The 19,415-nt window shown below is 41.4% G+C and overlaps 1 protein-coding gene across 4 annotated transcripts in view; it reads left to right on the plus strand.

Annotated features, from left to right (window-relative positions):
- The window catches only part of PACRG (parkin coregulated), a 238,081-nt gene extending 228,028 nt beyond the window's left edge, over nucleotides 1-10,053 (plus strand). For 3 of the 4 annotated variants that reach the window (XM_061378751.1, XM_061378752.1, XM_061378755.1), the window contains one exon: nucleotides 9,582-10,053. In XM_061378751.1, coding sequence (XP_061234735.1) covers nucleotides 9,582-9,742 — 161 coding nt within the window. In that variant the 3' untranslated portion in view covers nucleotides 9,743-10,053. The remainder of the gene's footprint in view (nucleotides 1-9,581) is intronic. The other variant, XM_061378754.1, reaches the window with a different exon arrangement.
- Nucleotides 10,054-19,415: the final 9,362 nt, after the last annotated feature.

Here is a 19,415-nt window from a genome sequence, read left to right on the forward strand (position 1 = left end):
TGATCTGGACAAGGGGATTGCATGCACCTTCTCTAAGTTTGCAGATAACACAAAGTTGGGTGGAACTGTTGATCTGCTTGAGGGTAGGAAGGCTCAACAGAGGGATCTAAATAGGCTGAATTGATGGGCTGTTTTATGATGTACAAAAAGGCTTAGTGCTGGGTTCTGCACTTGGGTCACAACAACCCCGTGCAACCCCCCACTGGCCTGGGGACGAGTGGCTGGAAAGCTGCTTGACGGAAAGGGACCTGAGGGTGCTGACTGACGACCACTGACCGTGAGCCAGCTTGTGCCCAGGCAGCCAAGAAGATCAAGAGCATCCTGGCTTGTACCAGAAGCAGTGTGGCCAGCAGGGCCAGAGCAGTGATTGTTGCCCTGTACTGGGCACTTGTGAGGCCAGACCTTGAACACTGTGTTCATTTCTGGGCTCCTCACTACAAGAGAGATACTGAGGCTGGAGTGAGTCCAGAAAAGGGCAACAAAGCTGGTGAAGGGTCCGGAAAACAAGTCTTATGAGGAATGGCTGAAGGAACTGGGGGTGTTTAGTCTGGAGAAGAGAAGGCTCAGGGGAAACCTTATCACTCTCTACAACTACCTGAAAGGAGGTTGTAGTGAGGTGGGGGTTGGTCTCTTTCCAAGTAAAAAATGATAGGACAAAAGGAAAGGGCCTCAAGTTGCACCAGGGAAGGTTTAGGTTGGCTATTTGGAAAAAAAATCTTCACTGAAATTGTTGTCAAGTGTTGGAACAGGCTGCCCAGGGAAGTAGTTGAGTCACCATCCCTGAAGGCGTTTAAAAGATGTGTAGATGTGGCACTTGGGGATATGGTTTAGTGGAGGACTTGGCAGTATTAGGTTAATGGTCGGACTTAATGATCTAAAAGGTTTTTTTCCAACCTAAATGATTCTGTGATTCCCAAAGAACTACAGCTTTCCTTATGAAACTGTCATCTTTGCTGTGAGAAGATCGCAGCCATTCAGCACGTTGGGCTGGAGGCTGCTGGGCTTCTTGCTTTCTTCACACTCAGGACACCTTTGAATAACAGGTCAAGCAACAAAAGGTACAGGTGCGATTTTGACGAGATTAGGGTATCTAATTGAATAGTTCTTCTTATTCACTTATCTTTCTTCACACCTAATGCAGCAAAAATGTTGAAAAAGAGAAGAGACAGTTTTGTGAGCGATTCCTAAAGCCTACCTGTGGTGTATGTGCAGTTCCTATATTGCTCTCAGAGGCTGCAGTGTTCACAATCCTAACGCTGTGAATCTGCAGGAAAAACACACCTAGGGGGACACAATTTTCTTTCTTTTTTATCTGGTTTACATTCTTGTAAGTAAAAACTACAAATTATAATACATTTTAGTTGTATAAAAATTGGGTTTTTTTCTGTTGCTTGAAAAGCTGTTATAAATTCATATGTATGCTTTTCTTAATGTAAAATGAATGGCTGTTAACTAGCTTTTGGTACGTATTTATTTTTATGTCCTTTATGTTCTTCATAAAAAGAACGCAAATTCATATCTTGGGAAGGTAATTTTTATTAATTATTTTTATCTATGATATGCACTGATCCAACTGAAGAAACTCAGAAACAATAGTCACATTATTCAGTTTACTTTAGAAAAATATGTATTACAAAAAATTAAAGACAAACTAAAAGGACATATCCTGACCCTTGTAAGTACACGTATCTGGGGGAGCTGGGTGTTGCTTTCTGTCTGGCTTGAGGATAAAATAGCACATACCAGATTCAGTGATAGATGTCCTTTAAAATGCATAAATTCTCTCCTTGTCCCGTAGCAATGAAAGAAATCTTGGCAAATCCACAGAGTCATTCACAGCTTTCATCTCCTTGTCCCTTCTCAAATCACTGCTAAAGCACCCTCATTTGACTTCAGGTTCTTCCTTATTTCACTTAATTAGGGAACAGAAAAAAAAAGAAAATTCAACTTCTGGCATATCCAGCAACTTATAGGCATATCTAACAACTTCCTCCCATAATTCTGGTGGGGATTTTTTTATATATTGACCTATTTTTTATATGGTTGCATTTCAGTGACAACGAAGGACTTGCCCTTCTGTCACAAAGTTATGAAAGCAGTTACTGAATCATTTAGTCATCAATGAAAGTTTTGATGGGCAAGCTATAACAAATAGGGTCCTTAAATAGTAATGATTTTGAACAGCGAATTTAGACACAACAAATTCTATTAGTACATGACAGATGTACAAACATATCAATAGTTATTAACATGAAGAAATGAATTACTGACCTTTCTGCTTGTGGGGAAAAACAAACCAAAACCAACCAATCAAACAAACAAAAAGCAAAAAACAAGAAACCCCCTAAGGCTTCCCCTCAAAAGCATTCTGGTTACATTAATAAAAATATTCCAATGGGAGAAGGAGGATGGATTGCCAAGCAGCTTAAGTCTAAATATGAATAAACTCAGTGTTAAAAATTGGCTGTTGTAGGGTTATGTTTCATACTGAAATCAGCATTCTTTAAAGCATTTTGGGACTTTCAGCTTTGTCACTTTACATTACATTTAAAAATAGATTATGTTTGTTCCACACACATACAAAGGTTTCTTTCCATGGTTTTAATTCCTTTTGCATTAATTATGCTATATTTGGATGAGAAAGTAATGTGACAAACAAATGTATTTCACATCAGTCCAGCAAAGCTATGCAAATTTTGCACACACCAACATGATTTCTAGCTAAAAAAAAAAGAGTATTTGTTTTGTACTGGTTTATGTGCATCCAAAACAAAAGGAAGAATATCAGATTCAGGTTCAGTGGTGCAACTCTTTTTGCACTTTAAGCACGATTTGTGACTAATGATCATTTTGCAACAGTAAACAGTGTACCAGGGCCACAGAGATCTCAGCCTCCAGTTTCTGTTCCCTTAAGCATGATGTTTATCTAAGATTATTTAACTTTACTTTGTTTGATATTGATCTGTAGCACAAACATAGGCAAACTTCAAAGTCTGCATTGATTGGGGAAGTTTAAGTACATATAGAGGAAAAAAAATCACAATAATATTCTCTTATTTTTTAACATCACTGGTCTAATATGTTTCCTAATATGATTTGTTACAAAAGCTGTGATTTCATTTTCATTATTGTACTTCTATTGAAAAATAAAAAAAAAAAAAAAAAAAGAAAGAATTCTGGGCTTAGAAAGGATTACATCTGATGTTGCTAACATTTCCTGGAAATGGAAAACTGTGATAACAGCTGCTGTCTTGGCTCATTTTCAGATGGGTTTTTTTGGTTTGTTGGGTTTGGGTTTTTTTATACTGCAGCAATTTACGAGTAGGTACAGCTATCTCTAGTAGGCTTACATCATTAGTAAAACATCGTAAGTCAGTCAAATGTTTCCTTTCCAATCAGAGCACTTCCTCCACTTACTGAATTGTTGACTTTTTGAACAGTATTTATAGTAATGGCACTTAGATTTTAAAATAAATGCTGATTTATGAAATAACTAAAAGCTAGCTGCATATGGAAGATAACTATAGAAAGAATCTGTATTTCATGCTAAAGCAAAATGCCTTCAATGAGAATTAAGAAAATCATGGAAGCATCTTACTTAGATAATACTTAGCTGATTTATATCAAAAGTACAAAATAATTTTTCCGTGAGACCTATGATGAGCAGAAAGATCTCTCTATTATTATTCTTTTTAAATTCCAAGCATACATTCTTTCTTCTTGGATTGAAACATTCTGCAATCTTTACAGTACTGCAGCGCTGTAAAGTGATAAGCACTCAGATCTAGTGGTGAAAAATGGAAGAACCAAGTAAAGAGAGAGTGAGCTCTGTGTGTTGATAGTGTCAAAAACCAGGTCTGTGCATATTCAAAGGTTTTGGCCTCTTTAAGGTATGTAAGTGCTTTCAGCTTTAGAGTTTTCAAGTGCTTTGAAAGGTACATGTTCATTTTTTTAAAAAGTTTTGTTTTCATAGTTTCAAGTCAGAGTGTTAATGAAATTTTATTAATTTTTCAACCAAATCTGTGCCTCTTGCTTTTGTATATGATTAAGATTCCAACAGCAATGCTACATACACAGCTTAGAATCTGTTACTAGGACAAAAGTTTAGGTTTGTTTTCTATCAAAACAGATAAAAATTCTCCATGTGAAGTCTGCAACTTGAGCAAATCTTCCTTCACCAAATACATTTTGATATTTAAGGAGTAGTGCTTCCCTTCATCACTTTTGAAATGGCGGGTGAAAAGCTCTGCCAGCTCCAGGGGATCTCTGCACCATTTCTCATTCTGGGATTACTATGCTCTGAGCAACTGCAGATATTTCACCCTGAGCAACCTGACCTAACTTTGAAAACGGAGCTGATATTGAGCCGGGCATTTGGACCACTTGTCTACAGAGGTTCTTTCCATCACAAATTGTTCTATGAGCTCTTTTTTCCAATGCTCCTGCTTTAGAACCAGCCTGCATGAAGTCAGTTTGTGCTTTTGTGTCCATCTAATCTCGACATGCCCTAAGAAACATTTAAAACTGGTGTTCACGCTGTTCTGAGCCCTCAGGAATGGAACACGGGGTTTTCTGTCTGGGTTAGTAATGTCCAGAATTTGTAACCTCCTGGTGGCTTTTCCTTTGCCTAAGCCAAACGAACTGGCTATTTCTTAGCAGACAGGATGGTTTAGAGTCCTACCCTGTGACTTTTCACAGACTTTCCATTAAATGAATAGGGAGATGGAACTACCTTACGCTTCCTGGAACTGACAATTTCAAAGCACAGTTGAGTCACAGTGAGAGGAGCAGTGGTACAGAGCCCTCCTCCTCCCTGCCAGACTTACTCATTAGGGGCTTTCATTTTCCACACCAGCTAGGAAGCCAACATATTTTATGACAATTAAACTAATCCTAACAAGAGGACATTGAAAAATGAAGCTCTGAACTATGTCTGAACAGTGAATACTGTGTGAACCCTGACATAGATACGTGTCAATCTATAGCTCAGATCAGCTTCTGTTTATTTCTTCATATTGATGCTACCTACTAGAAGAAAAAAAGTCCTGACATTTTCCACAAAATATTTAAATGCTAGTTTGTACTGCTTAACTGTGTACTGTTCTGTGTCAGGCTTTTCTGTAGAAATACAATTCTGTACTGAGAAATACATCTGCACCTTACAATCCAATCACTGTTGGCTTTTTCAAGTAAAAACCTTATTCTGTTAAGTGGTTAGCATGCTGGATTACTGTAATAATTTTAACTGCTGGAAAGAGCTGTTGATTTTACTATGATGCACAAGCAGCTTAAAAATTACTTTTACCATAGTTGTTTTTTACTATAAATAGTACTTTCATCGTATACATTAAAAAGTCAAAAAGCATGATTTGTGATAATCCCTTTCATGACTTGGAGGAAGTCACTTTACCTTTTGCTATCTTTGTTTCTCAAGATTCAAACAGGGAGGAATGATAACTATCTTTCCAAGAAGGTTTATTGATTTGTATACAAAAAAAAACCCAGCCCAAAGCCATTATACAAGAGCTCTTAGTTGTTAACTAGTAGTTAAAAAACTTCTGTTAGGACCTACTTGTTCCAAGACAAGTTGAAATATATGCGTGTGTATATATGCACTTAAAAGTTCATCAGTAAAGAAAGGAATGGCCTTTGAGTAACAATTTGATTTAAAACATTGCTTAACCTAGGGACACAGGGCTTCTTTCACTGTCTCTTCAGAAATCTAAGTATTGTTCTTTCCCCCACACTAAGCATTCCTCAGATATTTAACATCTGTGGAAATTCTAATATCCCAAGATCTACAGCATCCCTACAGCAACAAGTGTACGGAAACTCCATTTTTAATCTGTGTGTTCCATGAACCAGAACCTTGGGAACAGCCACCACCAGGAGCAGGCTCTGTTATCTGTAACATACTTACAGCATACGGTACGTCAGTATATTCAGGGTATTAGAAAAAAATTGAGAGCTGACTTGCCTTGAAGTGAAATATAATAAACTGAAAGAGTGTCTCAGACACTTTCAGATGCTAACAAATGTTCCTGTTCTTATTCAGAGATAAGAATAGATCTGCCTGAACTCTGAGGGTTGGTTTACATTTCTTGCTCACTCCAGTACTTAAAAGTTGTCATATCAAGCTCTTATTGCACTGATAGAAACTTGCTTGTCCTTCTTTAATGAAGTACAGTACTGTATTTGTAGTATTAGCCTAATGAAATTTTAAAATGAAATTAGATGGAATACAATTAACACCAGATTTTCATTAATATCCTGAATCATGAATAGAAGCATGTCTAGACTTAAATACAAACCATGTTTTAAAGCAAAATTCAAATCCACCTCCATTCCCTGCCAAAGCCTAAGTTCAGTCCTTGAGGGTCTGAGCAGGGTTTCCTTAGCTACAGCAGTTGGCATCAACAGTGCTGATGGTAGGCCAGGGAGTGCCACTCTTGGGCTCAAAGAACTGGGTGATTTCATCAGCTAGCACAGGTCTTGACAGATGCAAAGCCTTTCATTTAATGTTAAGGACTATGAAACCCTTGGTGCATGATTTAGAAAACTCGGAACTAACGTTTTTATCCAGGAAGTGAAAATCAGATCTTTTCCCAAGTGTAATCCTGTAGATCTCTTTCAATGCATGTCTTCTAAACACAGAAATAACTTTTGCTGTGAAAAGAGTTCTTGATGCATGCTAAATTTGCCAGACATTTCACTTCGAGACAAAGTTATGACAAATGTGCTTCCTAGCATTTTCATGTTGATTTATTCTTCCTCACAAAAGACAACTTCATAAAAAGCTTGAATCAGATTCATGTTCACACTTTACATATGCAACGTTTTCGTGGCTGACAAAGTTGGCTTCACATGCAAACTAACTTGGAAATAAAGTCAAACCATGCTGAGACTGCTATACTTCAGCAGCTATTTTCTTCCAACTAATCATCATTATTATTATGACTAGATATTTACCCTTAGGTGCATTGGGCAGATCATTGTGACTCATCCATTTAGTGGATGTTGTCCTGTTGGGTTAATGATTATCTTTTTTGTCTGAAAGATTTGTTAATTCCTGTAACTGCACAGGATAGCTATTTTAGTACTTAGCCAGTGACCTCAATGCTGACATAACCTTTCTGGTATTATTAGTTGTAGCTTGGGTCATGACATTAATGTGAATTATGGCTGTCTTGAGGATACAAGCCTTCATATAGCACAAACAGTCTGTAGGGAAAAGAAAATGTAATGATGGTCTGCACATCACACATTCAGTTTTCCCTTGCATACAATTTCCATTATCATTGCTTCATTCTCTTAGACACGTTTTAATCAAGCACCTAGGGCATCATTTTTTGTACAGACTGTGCTCTATAATAAAGACTATAACAGGGGATTTTGGAAAATGCTTCTGCTACAAGCATTATCACGCTGTCTTGTTGGCCTCCTCCAAACTTGCTTAGCAATATATCACCCTTACTTCCAGAGAGCTGAATTTTTTACTTCTTTGAAAGAACAATGAAAGCTGTGTAAGCTCATTAGCAAAGCATGTGTGTAGGCTTAAAATTACAGGTAATAGACAAATGGTTGGAAAGTCAGTAATCCCTTTACATATTTGCCAAAACTTAGGTCAAGGTCCAGGGTTTCCTTTCTTCAAACCAGTGAAATGAGATATACATCCAGGTGTTCTGGGGAGTGCTGGCAGCGCACATGCAACACAGGTGATGAGCCACAGTTGACATCAGTCGTTTTCTCTTTTGTCTAAATTGCACTCAGTTGTAAAGGGCTTTTCTTTTTGCATCAGTATTTTGTACAAGACGATCCTTTCATTTAATAGGTCTTGCTGTTTCTTATGCACTCGCATAACTGTTATTTTTAACATTACACTAAATTAATCATAGGAAGTATTGATGTCACAACTCTGGCTCCTCATGTCAGTGAAATAAACAGTTAATATATAGGAAAATATTCATTTGCTTAAGAGTAATCATAAAAAAATATTACTGTCTTTCCACTTGAAGCCCAGTCCTTGTATGTCCCATCTGTATCTGTGTAAACATTTGCAAGAAGCAAAGTGACACAAATGTGTGTAAGGAGTTTGAAAAGCTGGTGCACATATAATTAACTTGGAGTGCAATCAGGTATTTTACAGGAAAATTCATCAAAAGGATGATTTTTACCCGTATCATCAGCTCTTTATTCATGAACATAGTTCTTCGCTTTTTACTGGTAACAAAGTCACAGACTTTAAATCCAGATCCTCAGGATTAAATCATGAACAGGTTGTGAGGATGGGTGCAGTTGTATGTCTATGCCCCACCAGCCTGGGGATGTTGAGGCAGCAGTGGGAGCAAAATCTACTCTCACCCTTAAGTGCACCATTTCTGATGTGAAAGGCGGGCACTACCCACGAAGGTGGTTGCGTTGCCTTGACAAATGTATCCATTGCTGGCTGGATGAGAGTGTCAATAAGCAAGCAGCGCTATTTGAGATGCTAAACGTATGACATAGGCACATTGCCACCACTGCCCACAGTGAGACCACTGACTGACTGTGTGTGGACTACCCCAGAGCAGTGTGACAGCCTCTCCCCTGGCCACTGCACCGCAGGTGATCTGAGTATGTTATGGTCCTACCAAATACTTTTATATATATATATATATTTTTTTTATATATATATATAAATATATATATATAAATACATAAAAATCTTGGAACTATATGCATAATGTCTTTTATATATGGAATGCATTAAGATAGCTTTCATATTGTTTCATCAAAATGAAATGCATTTTCCTCCTTTAAATATCTCAGCATCATTGCAGGTGAAGTTATTTTTTTATTCTTGTATTTTTTTATTGTCACAGTTTGTCATCACAGCTGATGTTTATAAAGAATTATGCTCTTTGTGTACAAATGTGTGTCTTCCTTGCTACTCCATGTTAGAGAAAGCAGCAGAAAATGTTATGTGCATCTGGGGGCTGCAATAATTTGTCCTTTTGACACTGACTTGATTTTACACATTTTTCAGGGGACAGAAATGGAATGTGTGCCATGTCAAATTTCAGTATCTCTTTTAGGCACATGACATCCCCTCGATCAAAAAAAAAGTGTGTGAATATGATGTCTGACATGGAACAATCCCAAAGCAATACCTATTTAAGATTTCAAGCCATAACAAGTCTAGCTTAAGTCACATTTTGTAGATAAGCGTTTATGCATCTGGCAGTGGAATTGTGTCCTGAATAAGCAATGTTTAAAATAAAGACATAATGGTCTTAAGAGATTAACAGTGTAAGAGAGTCCATCTTCACGTTACAGAACAATGTGTTTTCTTTATTTTTATCAGGATTTTTGCTTAGATACTGAAGTAATGCACACACAAGCAAATTTCGAAGGCATACAGAGTTGGAGCCTGAGCAGAACCTTAAAGAGATATCAAACCATCCTGTTTTCAAATTCAGCTCTGCTTCATGTCATAGAGCAAAGTGTCTAATAAAGGCACAGTGACAATTTTGTATGTCATTACTTCAAAGCATAACAGTAAATTTAATATAATTCTTGTTTTTTCCTGTTTTATTAACCAGTTAATTCAGGTGATGGGATAGAATACAGCCAGCAGAAGCGTGAAAACATTGGAGATCTGATTCAAGAGACACTGGAAGCCTTTGAACGCTGCGGTGGAGAAAACGCATTTATAAACATTAAATACATGATCCCTACTTACCAGTCATGCATATTAAACTGAGCTGTATCAAATGGAATGATTCCATTTGTATTCTAAAAAAAACTGTGTCTGACTCTCTATGGCATCTTGTTAGTCATGCTTTTTTTCTCTACAGCTGCTAAAATAGTGGCTTCTGGGGCATTAAAGTGTTAGCACTATTGTGAGCAAGGCTTTCCAATAGATAAATAGTGCCTGTTCCTCTGATTACAATGGTGTACTGTGCTTGTTTGTTCCCTGAAAGAATTGCTCCCTTATAACAGAGCTGACTCGAGCAGGAATCGAAGTTAAACCTTCACTTGTATAGACAATAAAACTATAATTTTCATACGCGATTCAGCAATTGCTGTTCTGTGTCCGCTTGCCCTGAGGGTGATGTCAGAGGCTATAACAAGAAGAGTTTATGCTGACTGCTTAATAGGTGTTTGTCATCGAAGAGAAACACCAGTTCAGCAATGCCTCTCTAGCAGCTGTGCCGAATAATGTGCGCTGACATCATACAATAAAACTGTTGAATGTATATAGCAATTACAGCAGGAAAATATATACGGCCCATTATAAAGCACTGCCATTAAATTAATCAATGTTTCTTACACGCTCCTCATCTCAGCTTCCAGGTGTTTACCTTTTCATGGAACTTCAGTTCCTCCTGGCAAATATCAGGCACAACTATAGTTCTGAAGACAAGAAGCCCAGAAAGAACTTGAATAAATCAGAAGAAAATGCAGAGTACATAACGTATCAGTCCCTACAAACACTGTTCATCTGGGAAAACACAGAATATACACATATATTTTTAAAGGACACTGGGTATTTTTTGTAACTGCAAGGTTGCTATTGCTTTTCTGTTATTATTATTATGCTATATATGTGTACAAACAATATACAAACTATTGTTACAGAAATCCTTACAATTTCCTACTCAGTTAATTTCTCTCTGCATAACCACCACATGGAAATGATGTAATTATGGATTAAGGCAAGGCTATTGAGATTCACTTTATTGCTTTTAAAGCATTTCTATGGAATAAACCTACAAAAAAAATAAACCAAGTTTTACAATTCTCAAGGACAACTATTTAAAAATACAAAGTCAGCTCAAAAGCAGGAGATAAGAGCTTTGTCTGAAACGCCTGAGATTCTTAAAAGTAGACTTTGGGCTCATTTTGCTTTTATTCTGGTTTCTGGAAGCTCTTAAAATATATGCAAGTTGCACTTTCAAGTGTTTCTCTGTAACTGTTAGAGCTCAAAATGCACTCTTTGGTGTTAGACTCATGAGCCTTTTCCAAGTGCTTTTCCACATCCATATTCACACCCTAAAAGGCTTGCCCGTGTGAGAGACAGCTCCTGCAATGCTGTGTGTTCTCTTGAGTGCATACTGGAAGCGTGGGGAGCACCTTCCCACCTGCTACGTTGAGCTGGATCTGTTGTTAGACTTGCCTTTTTCTGTCCCATGGGATCTTCAGCCTGCAGATTATTATTTTTTTTTTATTATTATTTCTTCTCTTTCCTATAATCGAAAAAAAAAACCCACAAAACAACCCAACAAATCCAACCAACAAAAGCTAAGGGGAAAATATTTCCTCCTCCCACCTCTTTGAGGAACTACAGCATCCAGTGATGCCGCTGGCCACAAGTGCTCACCAGTCCTTGGTTTAGGCATGGCTGCTGCAAGTGTACCCTTTTCCCAGGCTTTCTAATTGTTTTTTCGTTTTTTCTGAGTGTTCTTTCACACATCACCAGGACTTCCCTCAAGTCCCTAGAGCTTAGGCAGTGTCTATCCTATGACTAACACACACCTGGATGTATGAGCCCATCCAATACGCTGCCTCACATCTAGGGTATCTGTAAATCTTTCACCTCCCAGGCAGACAGGCAGGTGAATCTTGGCTGTAGGCCCATGTCTGAGGAAACTCAAGAGCTTTGTCTTCAAATTTGCTGCGCAAAGTCTAGCAGGATATGCAGGGAGGCTAAGACCACATCTTGTCACAGCCATGCTGGCACTAACAGCACAAACTTTGCTTACAGTTTCTCCCCATTTCCCTTCAACAGACCCCTGTTCTGGACTGTCCCTGGCACCAGTGAGCCATAATTTTTAATTTACTGGCAACTGTGGATTTGGTTACTGTGGCATTGCACGTTTCTCAGGAGTACAGAGTGTGCTGGAGGGCTGCTGCTTGGAGTGAGCCGAGTTATTCAGCTCAGAAACAAATGAAGCCCTTCATAAAAGGAAAAATCCCAGGCCACCTTTCACAATTTAGCTATTTGTATTCTGTCCTTAAAAGAAAGTCCAGTACACTCTTTGCCTGAGATCAAAAAATGTCCTCAATAGCTGGCTTCAGCTCCCTCGCCACCAGGCTCCAGCCACAGAGCTGCTCACAGAAAGGACAGTGCGGGAAACGCTCTTGTTCCTGGGATTTCCCCATCCTGTCAACCCTCTGCATCCCATCAACGCTGCCAAGGATGAGATGAAGTTTCAGGCTTCTCACCAGCTTTGTAACTCTCTTCCCTGAGTCACTGTTTTTGCACCCTCTGCACTTCAGCTCGACTAGGACAAGACTACAGGCTGACAGACATCAGATAATGGGTACTTCGTGCAGCTGCAGGCTTGTCCAGACCTGATCCCTTCAGCCCTGTGCTCACTCTTGAAGATTTCTTTCACAAGATGTTGTCTCAACAAGGAGGACCTTATTGCAAACCATAAGGGCAATAGAGGTTATGCCTATTCACATCAGGAAAAATAGGTTTTACAGCTAAGTACTTTTGCTTGCATGTTCAGGATGGGAACACTAGTCTCTACCATACTATTTCTTTGCCTGGACTGTTGCTTTAAAAGTGAACATTCTCCAATAACCTTATTAATTCTAGGAGCTGGACTGATAAAAAGAAGCATGATAAAAACCACAGGCTGGTAATTTAGGAACACTGAGAATAAAACTATTTTAAGATGTCATTTTACTAAGCCAAACTGTAGGTCTGCCAACCTTGACAGTGTCCCTTTAAGCATGATCAGCAGCATATTTATAGGCAATTACAGCACAGCTCAGAGCACTTTATAAAGCACAAGATCAAGGACCTGGGTGCTTAAGCATATGAGTAATAATACTATGTCATTCAATACACTGCTTAGCTATTTTACTATGCTCAAAAAATGGAATTGTGGTTAAAAGATAGTAACTGCCTCTCTTTTCACTAGATGGTATAATTGTGGTCACTGACACTAGGGGCAAGCCAATCAACAGTTTCTAATTGCAATCAATTAAAAGGCACTCTAGGCCAGCTGTTTCAAGGGATATAAATTAAGCATAATGCCAGTAAGTGTAACTTGGCTTTACAGAATTGATGAGATTTGTGCAAGTGACTGCAAGGTAAGGAGTGTCAGTTAAAGGAATCTGCGTCATAGGTGCTGGCTGTATGAAACCAAGTGTTTGAGATGTCTCTAGTTTATGTTGATAAACACATTAGGCAGGCTGCCCAGTAGCTGTTTAGCTTGAAGAATAGAAAGCATATGCTAATGTTAAGGGGAGAGAAAAAAAGACTACCTGTGGCTGTCTTTGTCTTCATAATCATCAAAAGAGGAAGGAAGCAAATCTTTTTAATGATTCTTCCCCAGAGCTGTGTAAGGGACCTCCGTATCAAGTGTCATTGCTTTGGGAATTCTGGCACTTGTGAACGTTGGTGGGCACTACAAAGCTATCTCTGTGCAAGCTGCTGGGCCGCGGATTGGTACAATTTATCTGTGTGAAGATGAGCAGGGAAGGAGGTGACTGCAACTCCTGCCCAACTTGGGCCAGGAGGCTCCTGTGGAAGGACTGAGCTTGGCAGAGGATGGGGCAAGCTGCTGCCAGGACTGGCAGTAGGGAGCTGGAGCCAGGCTTCTCGCTGGTAGCTTTCCAGTGTTTCAAAGAGTTGGAGCTAACAAAGAGTTTGAAAAGGGCCTCCCGGGAGTCAAAAACAAAAGGGTTATGGGAAGCTGCAAGTATGAGAAAAGGTAGGGGACCCTGGCTGGTCGGGGTGCGGGGAGGTGTAAGCCTCAGCCAAGCAGGGCGATAAAAAAAGCTAGGGCAGACACTATGTGCTTTCCTAATCCTGTCTGGAGACCCTCTGACTTCCAGAAAAGCATTCTCCAATCTGAGGGGCTCTGCAAGCAGTGGGGCAGTTCACATTTTTCCACTCATCTGTAACATCCTGTGTTTTCTGCTTTAAATAAAAGCAGTGATGTTTGCGGGAACTCTGTACAAAGCCTGTCTGCTTGCAACCGCTCGGAGCCGCTTTGTGCCTCCTGGAGACCGGGTGAGGAAGGTTCATGCCCTGGCAGGACAAGAAGTTCCCTGCACAGCCCCATAATCCTTCCGGCGCTGGGGGGGGGGAGGGAAGGGGAGTGTGTGTGGTGGGGCATATCTTAGCTGGGCTTGTTTTTGCCTAGCGAGTACAGCCTGGTTATGTCGGTGGGGCTCCTCACTGGGAGCTCTCCCCTGCTCAGGTCAATGTGTCCAGAGGGAGGAGTGGGCCACCCAGCCCCTCTGGGGCAGCTGGCGCCCTCCAGCATAGTCTCTGGTGAGGTGGGTGGAAGTCTGTCTGAGCTGAGGGGGAATGTTTGTGGCGAAGCTGGGGTCAGCTGTGTGTCGGGTGTCCCTTTTGTGATGACAGTTTGAGTTCCCCAAATCAATGAATACTTAAATTTTACCAACACTTGGGAGTGAGTCAGGCAGCAACAAACTGCGCAGCCCTTGCAAGCCACCGGTTCATCAGCCCCTGTGTTTTCCCCATGGTGGGGGCTGTGGCTGCCCCAGGACAGTGCAGTGTCAGCTGGAGCCATGGTGACCAGCACAGGCAGTAGCACTGCTGCCCTCTCTGTGCTTCCCCTTAGCAGCAGAAGGCCCTCATCTCTGCCACCCTGCTGTGGCACTTGCCAGCCAGGCCCATGCCCTGGGGCCCCTTCCTCTGGCAGAAAGGGAGGGCTGGTCAGGTATTTTGCTGACAGAGCCCCTCACATGAAGCAGAGTCCTCTCACTACAGAACAGGCACCCTCCTCATGGGGAAGGAAGTGCAGGGCCCAGCTGTACTGGTGTGGCCAGGGGCCTTTTGGAGCTGCACCCATGTGCACAGGAGCTCTCTGCAGCTCTGCATCTGCTGTGGCCTGCTGACCCTGGCTGCTGAGGGTGTGGGGTGAGGGGATGAAATGGGAACTAATACTGGTGCTTTATGAAAGCGAAGCTAAATCCCAGCCTCTGCTCCCTGCCTTAGTGAGGGTTGGTTAAATGCATTGAGGTAATGGGAAGAAAGGAGCCATCGAAACAGAAAATCGTAGTGTTGGGTGTCGTATGGCTGTCTTGAGAAATGAGTATGACATACCCGTAGTCTACTGAAAGATCTCAGCAATCTAAACTTCCTGTGTTTGTCTGCATCAGCATAATGTTAAATAAAATCAGAAGTTAGGGCTGTTGGAGGACAGACAGGGAACAGTTACATATTACCCTGCTGCTGCCACCTCCTCTGTGCTATGGCACAGTGGCAGCATGTTGGTCTTGGATCTCATCTCTGCACCTCTGCCACCTCCATAGTCATATGAGGTATAATTTGGTAGAGATGAGTTGACACCCCTGTACTTAATGTGGTCGCGGATTAATGCATGGGTGCTTTTGGTAGCATATCACAGAACCACAGGATGGTTTAGCTTGGAAGGGACCTTAAACCCCAGTTCATCCTGGCCTTGAACACTGCCAGGGATGGGCAGACACAACTTCTCTGGGCAATTTGTGCCAGTGTCTCACCACACTCTGCAGGGAACAATTTCTTCCTAATCTAAATCTAATCTAAATCTTCCTTCTTTCAGTTTAAAGCCATTCCCCTTGTCCTGTCGCTACGTGGCCTTGTAAAAAGTCTCAAGATTCTTGCAGCCCCCCTTTAGGCATTGGAAGATTGTTACAAGGTCTCTCTGAAGCCTTCTCCAGGCTGAGCAAGCCCAAACTCTCTCAGCCTGTTTTCATAAGCAAAGTGCTCCAGCCATCAGATCATCTTCATGGCCTTCTCTGGACTCACTTGAGTAGGGCCATGTCCTGCTTGTGTCAAGGGTCCCAAAGCTGGATACAGTACTGCAGGTGGGATCTCACAAGGGTGGAGTAAAAGGGGAGAATAGCTTCCCTTGACCTGCTGGGCATGCTCCTTTTGATGCAGCTCAGGATACAGCTGGGTTTCTGGGCTGTGAGTGCACACTGCCAGCTCATGTAGATATGTTGCAGCCACTAGTATCATAACTGCTGTAGGTCTGTGCTGTCTGTGGAGTCATGCTGACCTTGCATGAAATCGTATTACTCTCTCGTACGGGTAAAATTATTAAAGAAAATGTGGACAAACTCCTCATAAAAAAAAGAAAAATCATCATGAAGCTGAAAGAGGTATCCCAATAGCAAGCACGTCTTGTCAGCCAGGTGTACAACAGTGTTGGATGCTGAATCCTATGGGTGTAGGGGTATAAGCTGGACAAAATTAATGACTGTCATAAAGCAGCTAACTGCCTTAATTGTACCTACTGCCTTAATTGGTGAGGGGAAGGGGGATGGGGGTATTGCCTTTAAAGTGTGGTCCATCCAACTCTGTATCAGGTTTCAGTTTGTTTTCTGGGTGTAATTCCTGAGCAATTACCAAAAAGCAGCTCATCTTGCCTAACTCCAGCCCCAGAAGCAGAGCATGATATCCTTCCATCTTGTGCATTAGTTGCATTACTTCATTTTTGTGTGTTCTTGCTTCCTGCTTCTCCCAGCTCCCTGTAGTGCTGTATTGAGCTGGAAGAGGCACTGGGAGACAGGGGTGGGTAGAGGGGCAGCTGATGAGAAAAAACAAGGAGGGACCAACTATTCCAGTAATGGCTTGTCCCTGGCAGTTTGTTTTGGGGAATTTGTGTCTCTTTCACCCCAGAGCTATTCCCTGGGCATAGCTTAGAACATTTCTGGAATAAGTCCTCATTTCTCTTCGTGCATAATGCTGTGGTGTATGGGAGAGCAATAGCAGCCCTTTTGCAGGTGGTAGATGGCAGTGAGAGCAAATGGCAGGAAGCTCTTGCCTCTGAGTGCGGAGAGGCTGTGCTAGCCCAGCCTTTTAGGCCCTTGCAGCTGTGCATCCTGAACCCCTGTCTCTCTGGGCCAACATTTGTTCCCCCAGATACTACCTGGGTGCTTTCTGTGGCTGGAAATTTTCTGATGTTTCTTTGGCGGAGCCTTTCTTAGCTCTGCTCATTGTGAAGGCCCCAGAGATGGGACATGGGGCAGCCTTTCACCTCTCACATCCTGCATGACTTTCAAGGGATGCTTGGAGCTGCTGATGCTGGTGGTGAGGACAGTGCATTTTCTGCGGCTGTCTTCTCAAGGTGCTGCTGTCTCTTCCCCAGCCTGTCCTTCCCCAGCAGTGTCCTTGGTGGACTGGGTGTTGTCACTATCATAGCTAGAAAATCATCAGGCATTGTAGAGCTGAGCCTGGCTCCTCCTGGCCAGCAGTGCAACCTGCTGAAACTCTTTGTCCCTTTGCCCCCCAGGGGCTGATGGAGCTGCTGTTGATGGTGTTGCCATAGGGCTGGATCAAGCCAGTTCCCAGGGGGAGGCAAGAGACCCTGAGGTGAGTAGTCTGCAGTGTGTGTGTGTGTCCCCCTTTAGAAAGCAACTATATTCTTCCTGAGGGGAAAATATAATAGTACCTAGTAAAAATAGTGCTTTATGTGCACTACTCTTAAGTCCAAAGATAAAACCCAGGTCTCTTCAAATGGTCTGGGTGTGGGAAGGGGAATACTTGAAGCGCTTGTTCAGCCCCACACTTCACAGTGTGAATTATTCCTCAGCTATTCACTGGAAGAATTCCATGCCTGAAACTTTTTATTAACACTGAATCATTTATGTCTGTTACAAAAGAAGAAATTGCTACTGCACTGCCTCAAGAATTAAAGTAAAGGGAACATCTGCTCTAAACTTCTTGCATCCGATTATTGCTTGCTATGCGTTATTACTTACAGGAGTAATGTGACTGAATTAAAGCTTTTTTCCTTGTGCCTGCTTTTATGCATCGCTTTGGCATAAAATGTGTGGCTTGCTTAAAATCAACCTACAGTTAAAACTATGTCTGCATAGAGCTGAGCCCACGTGTACTTTGATGCAATTAAGGGCACAATTGAAGCATTCTGAAAGATTGCCTTTAAAAGGCCTTTTGTTCACTCCCCCACAGGGGTTGGGTGTACAAGCATGTGAAAATGCAACATTAAGGAAAAAAACCCTCTGTAAAGGGTTCTGTAGTTGTGGAGTGATGTTTTCTGCAGCTCAGCAGCTGTGTATCCGAAGGCAGGGGAATGACTTGCACTGGGAGGGTAATGATAGTTTTGATTGGAATCCCCCGCATCACAAGAATGTTCCTAACGAGGGAGGAAAAACCCACCAGAAACATTCCAGGGCTGTGAACCTGCAAGCTGCTGAAACCAGCGTCCAAGCTGCTCTGCAAAGAGCATCAAATCCGGCTACTTCTGTAGGAGGCAGGGAGAGTTAGGGGTTATTTTTCCTTTTTCCTCCTTTCTGAAGCACTTGTGGTCTTACCAACGAGCTGAACTGATTGAAAGAACTATCTGGAAAATAAAGCTCTTGAACTTGCGTGCCTAGAAACCTACCGGCATCATGTGCATAGCAGAGGCCACGTATCTTGCGAAATACCACAACATTTCAGAGGAGGTTTAAGAGCTCCAATTGAATAAAGCTTCTCTGTGAAATATCTTTATGAATCTACAAAGCAGTTAAACCCTCCTTGGGAAAAAAATGTGTACATCTCTTGGGCTGCAGTGGCAGTGGTGTAGCTACCGCTGGGGCCTCGTTAATAAGGCTTTTTCCTTATCAGTAGAAGGAAAAAATAAATCCTCATCACAGAAAAGAAATCTAAACTACTAAACTCTGACCATTTGCTTTTAAACCCTACCTCTCTCTATATGAAATCCCTATATAACAGTGCTCTGGCCTTCGTTAAGAAATGAGTCCTGCTACTTAAAGCCAGCAATGACAATAACAGGGCCTAAATTAACTCTATAAGACCTTTTTCTATCAATAATTTTATGACTGACATAGTGCAGGATTGGTTTTTGTGTTGTGTTATAGCAACTTTTAATTGTAAGGCAATTTAGGTACCACATGCAATACTAAAACTGGGCAGTTGGAAATCCTGCAGTGTTCCTTCATCCTTACTGTAATGGTTGGGTTTTCTCCTTACAGAAAGAAAAATATTCCTGTTTTCAGTGGGATTTTTTTAAAGCTTCTATTCCTCAAGCATGTTTCAGCTCCCCAAGAAGATGGCTGCATTGCCTCTGCTCAGCAGCTTCCCCTCATACCCACAAATATTTCCAGCTTTTTATTACCAGTGTGTAGTGTTACACTCACTGTCTTTTCATGTCGCCCATATTGTTATAATTACATTTGGAGAATGGAGATGGATGGTGTGTTGAGTGTGTGTTTGGCTTCCCCACAGCCCTCACTCATGGCTGTTTTCTGTAACTTGATCAATAGAAGGCAGTTGTACAAACAGTAGTTTTTAATACCCAATTTTTGGTTTCACGTTTCTCATGAAAATTAAATGTCTTTCTTGCATAATACAGTGCAGTTTCATTTGCTTTGCGTGAGACATGCATCTCATGAAGCTGTCTCCCTCTCCCTCTTGCAAAACCATGGGGCTGACC

This window comes from Neopsephotus bourkii, unplaced genomic scaffold, assembly GCF_033783945.1.
Source record: "Neopsephotus bourkii isolate Nb327-2 ecotype Australia unplaced genomic scaffold, CSIRO-AGI_Nbou_v1 NB_1767, whole genome shotgun sequence".
In the NCBI taxonomy this organism is placed as follows: Eukaryota; Metazoa; Chordata; class Aves; order Psittaciformes; family Psittacidae; genus Neopsephotus; species Neopsephotus bourkii.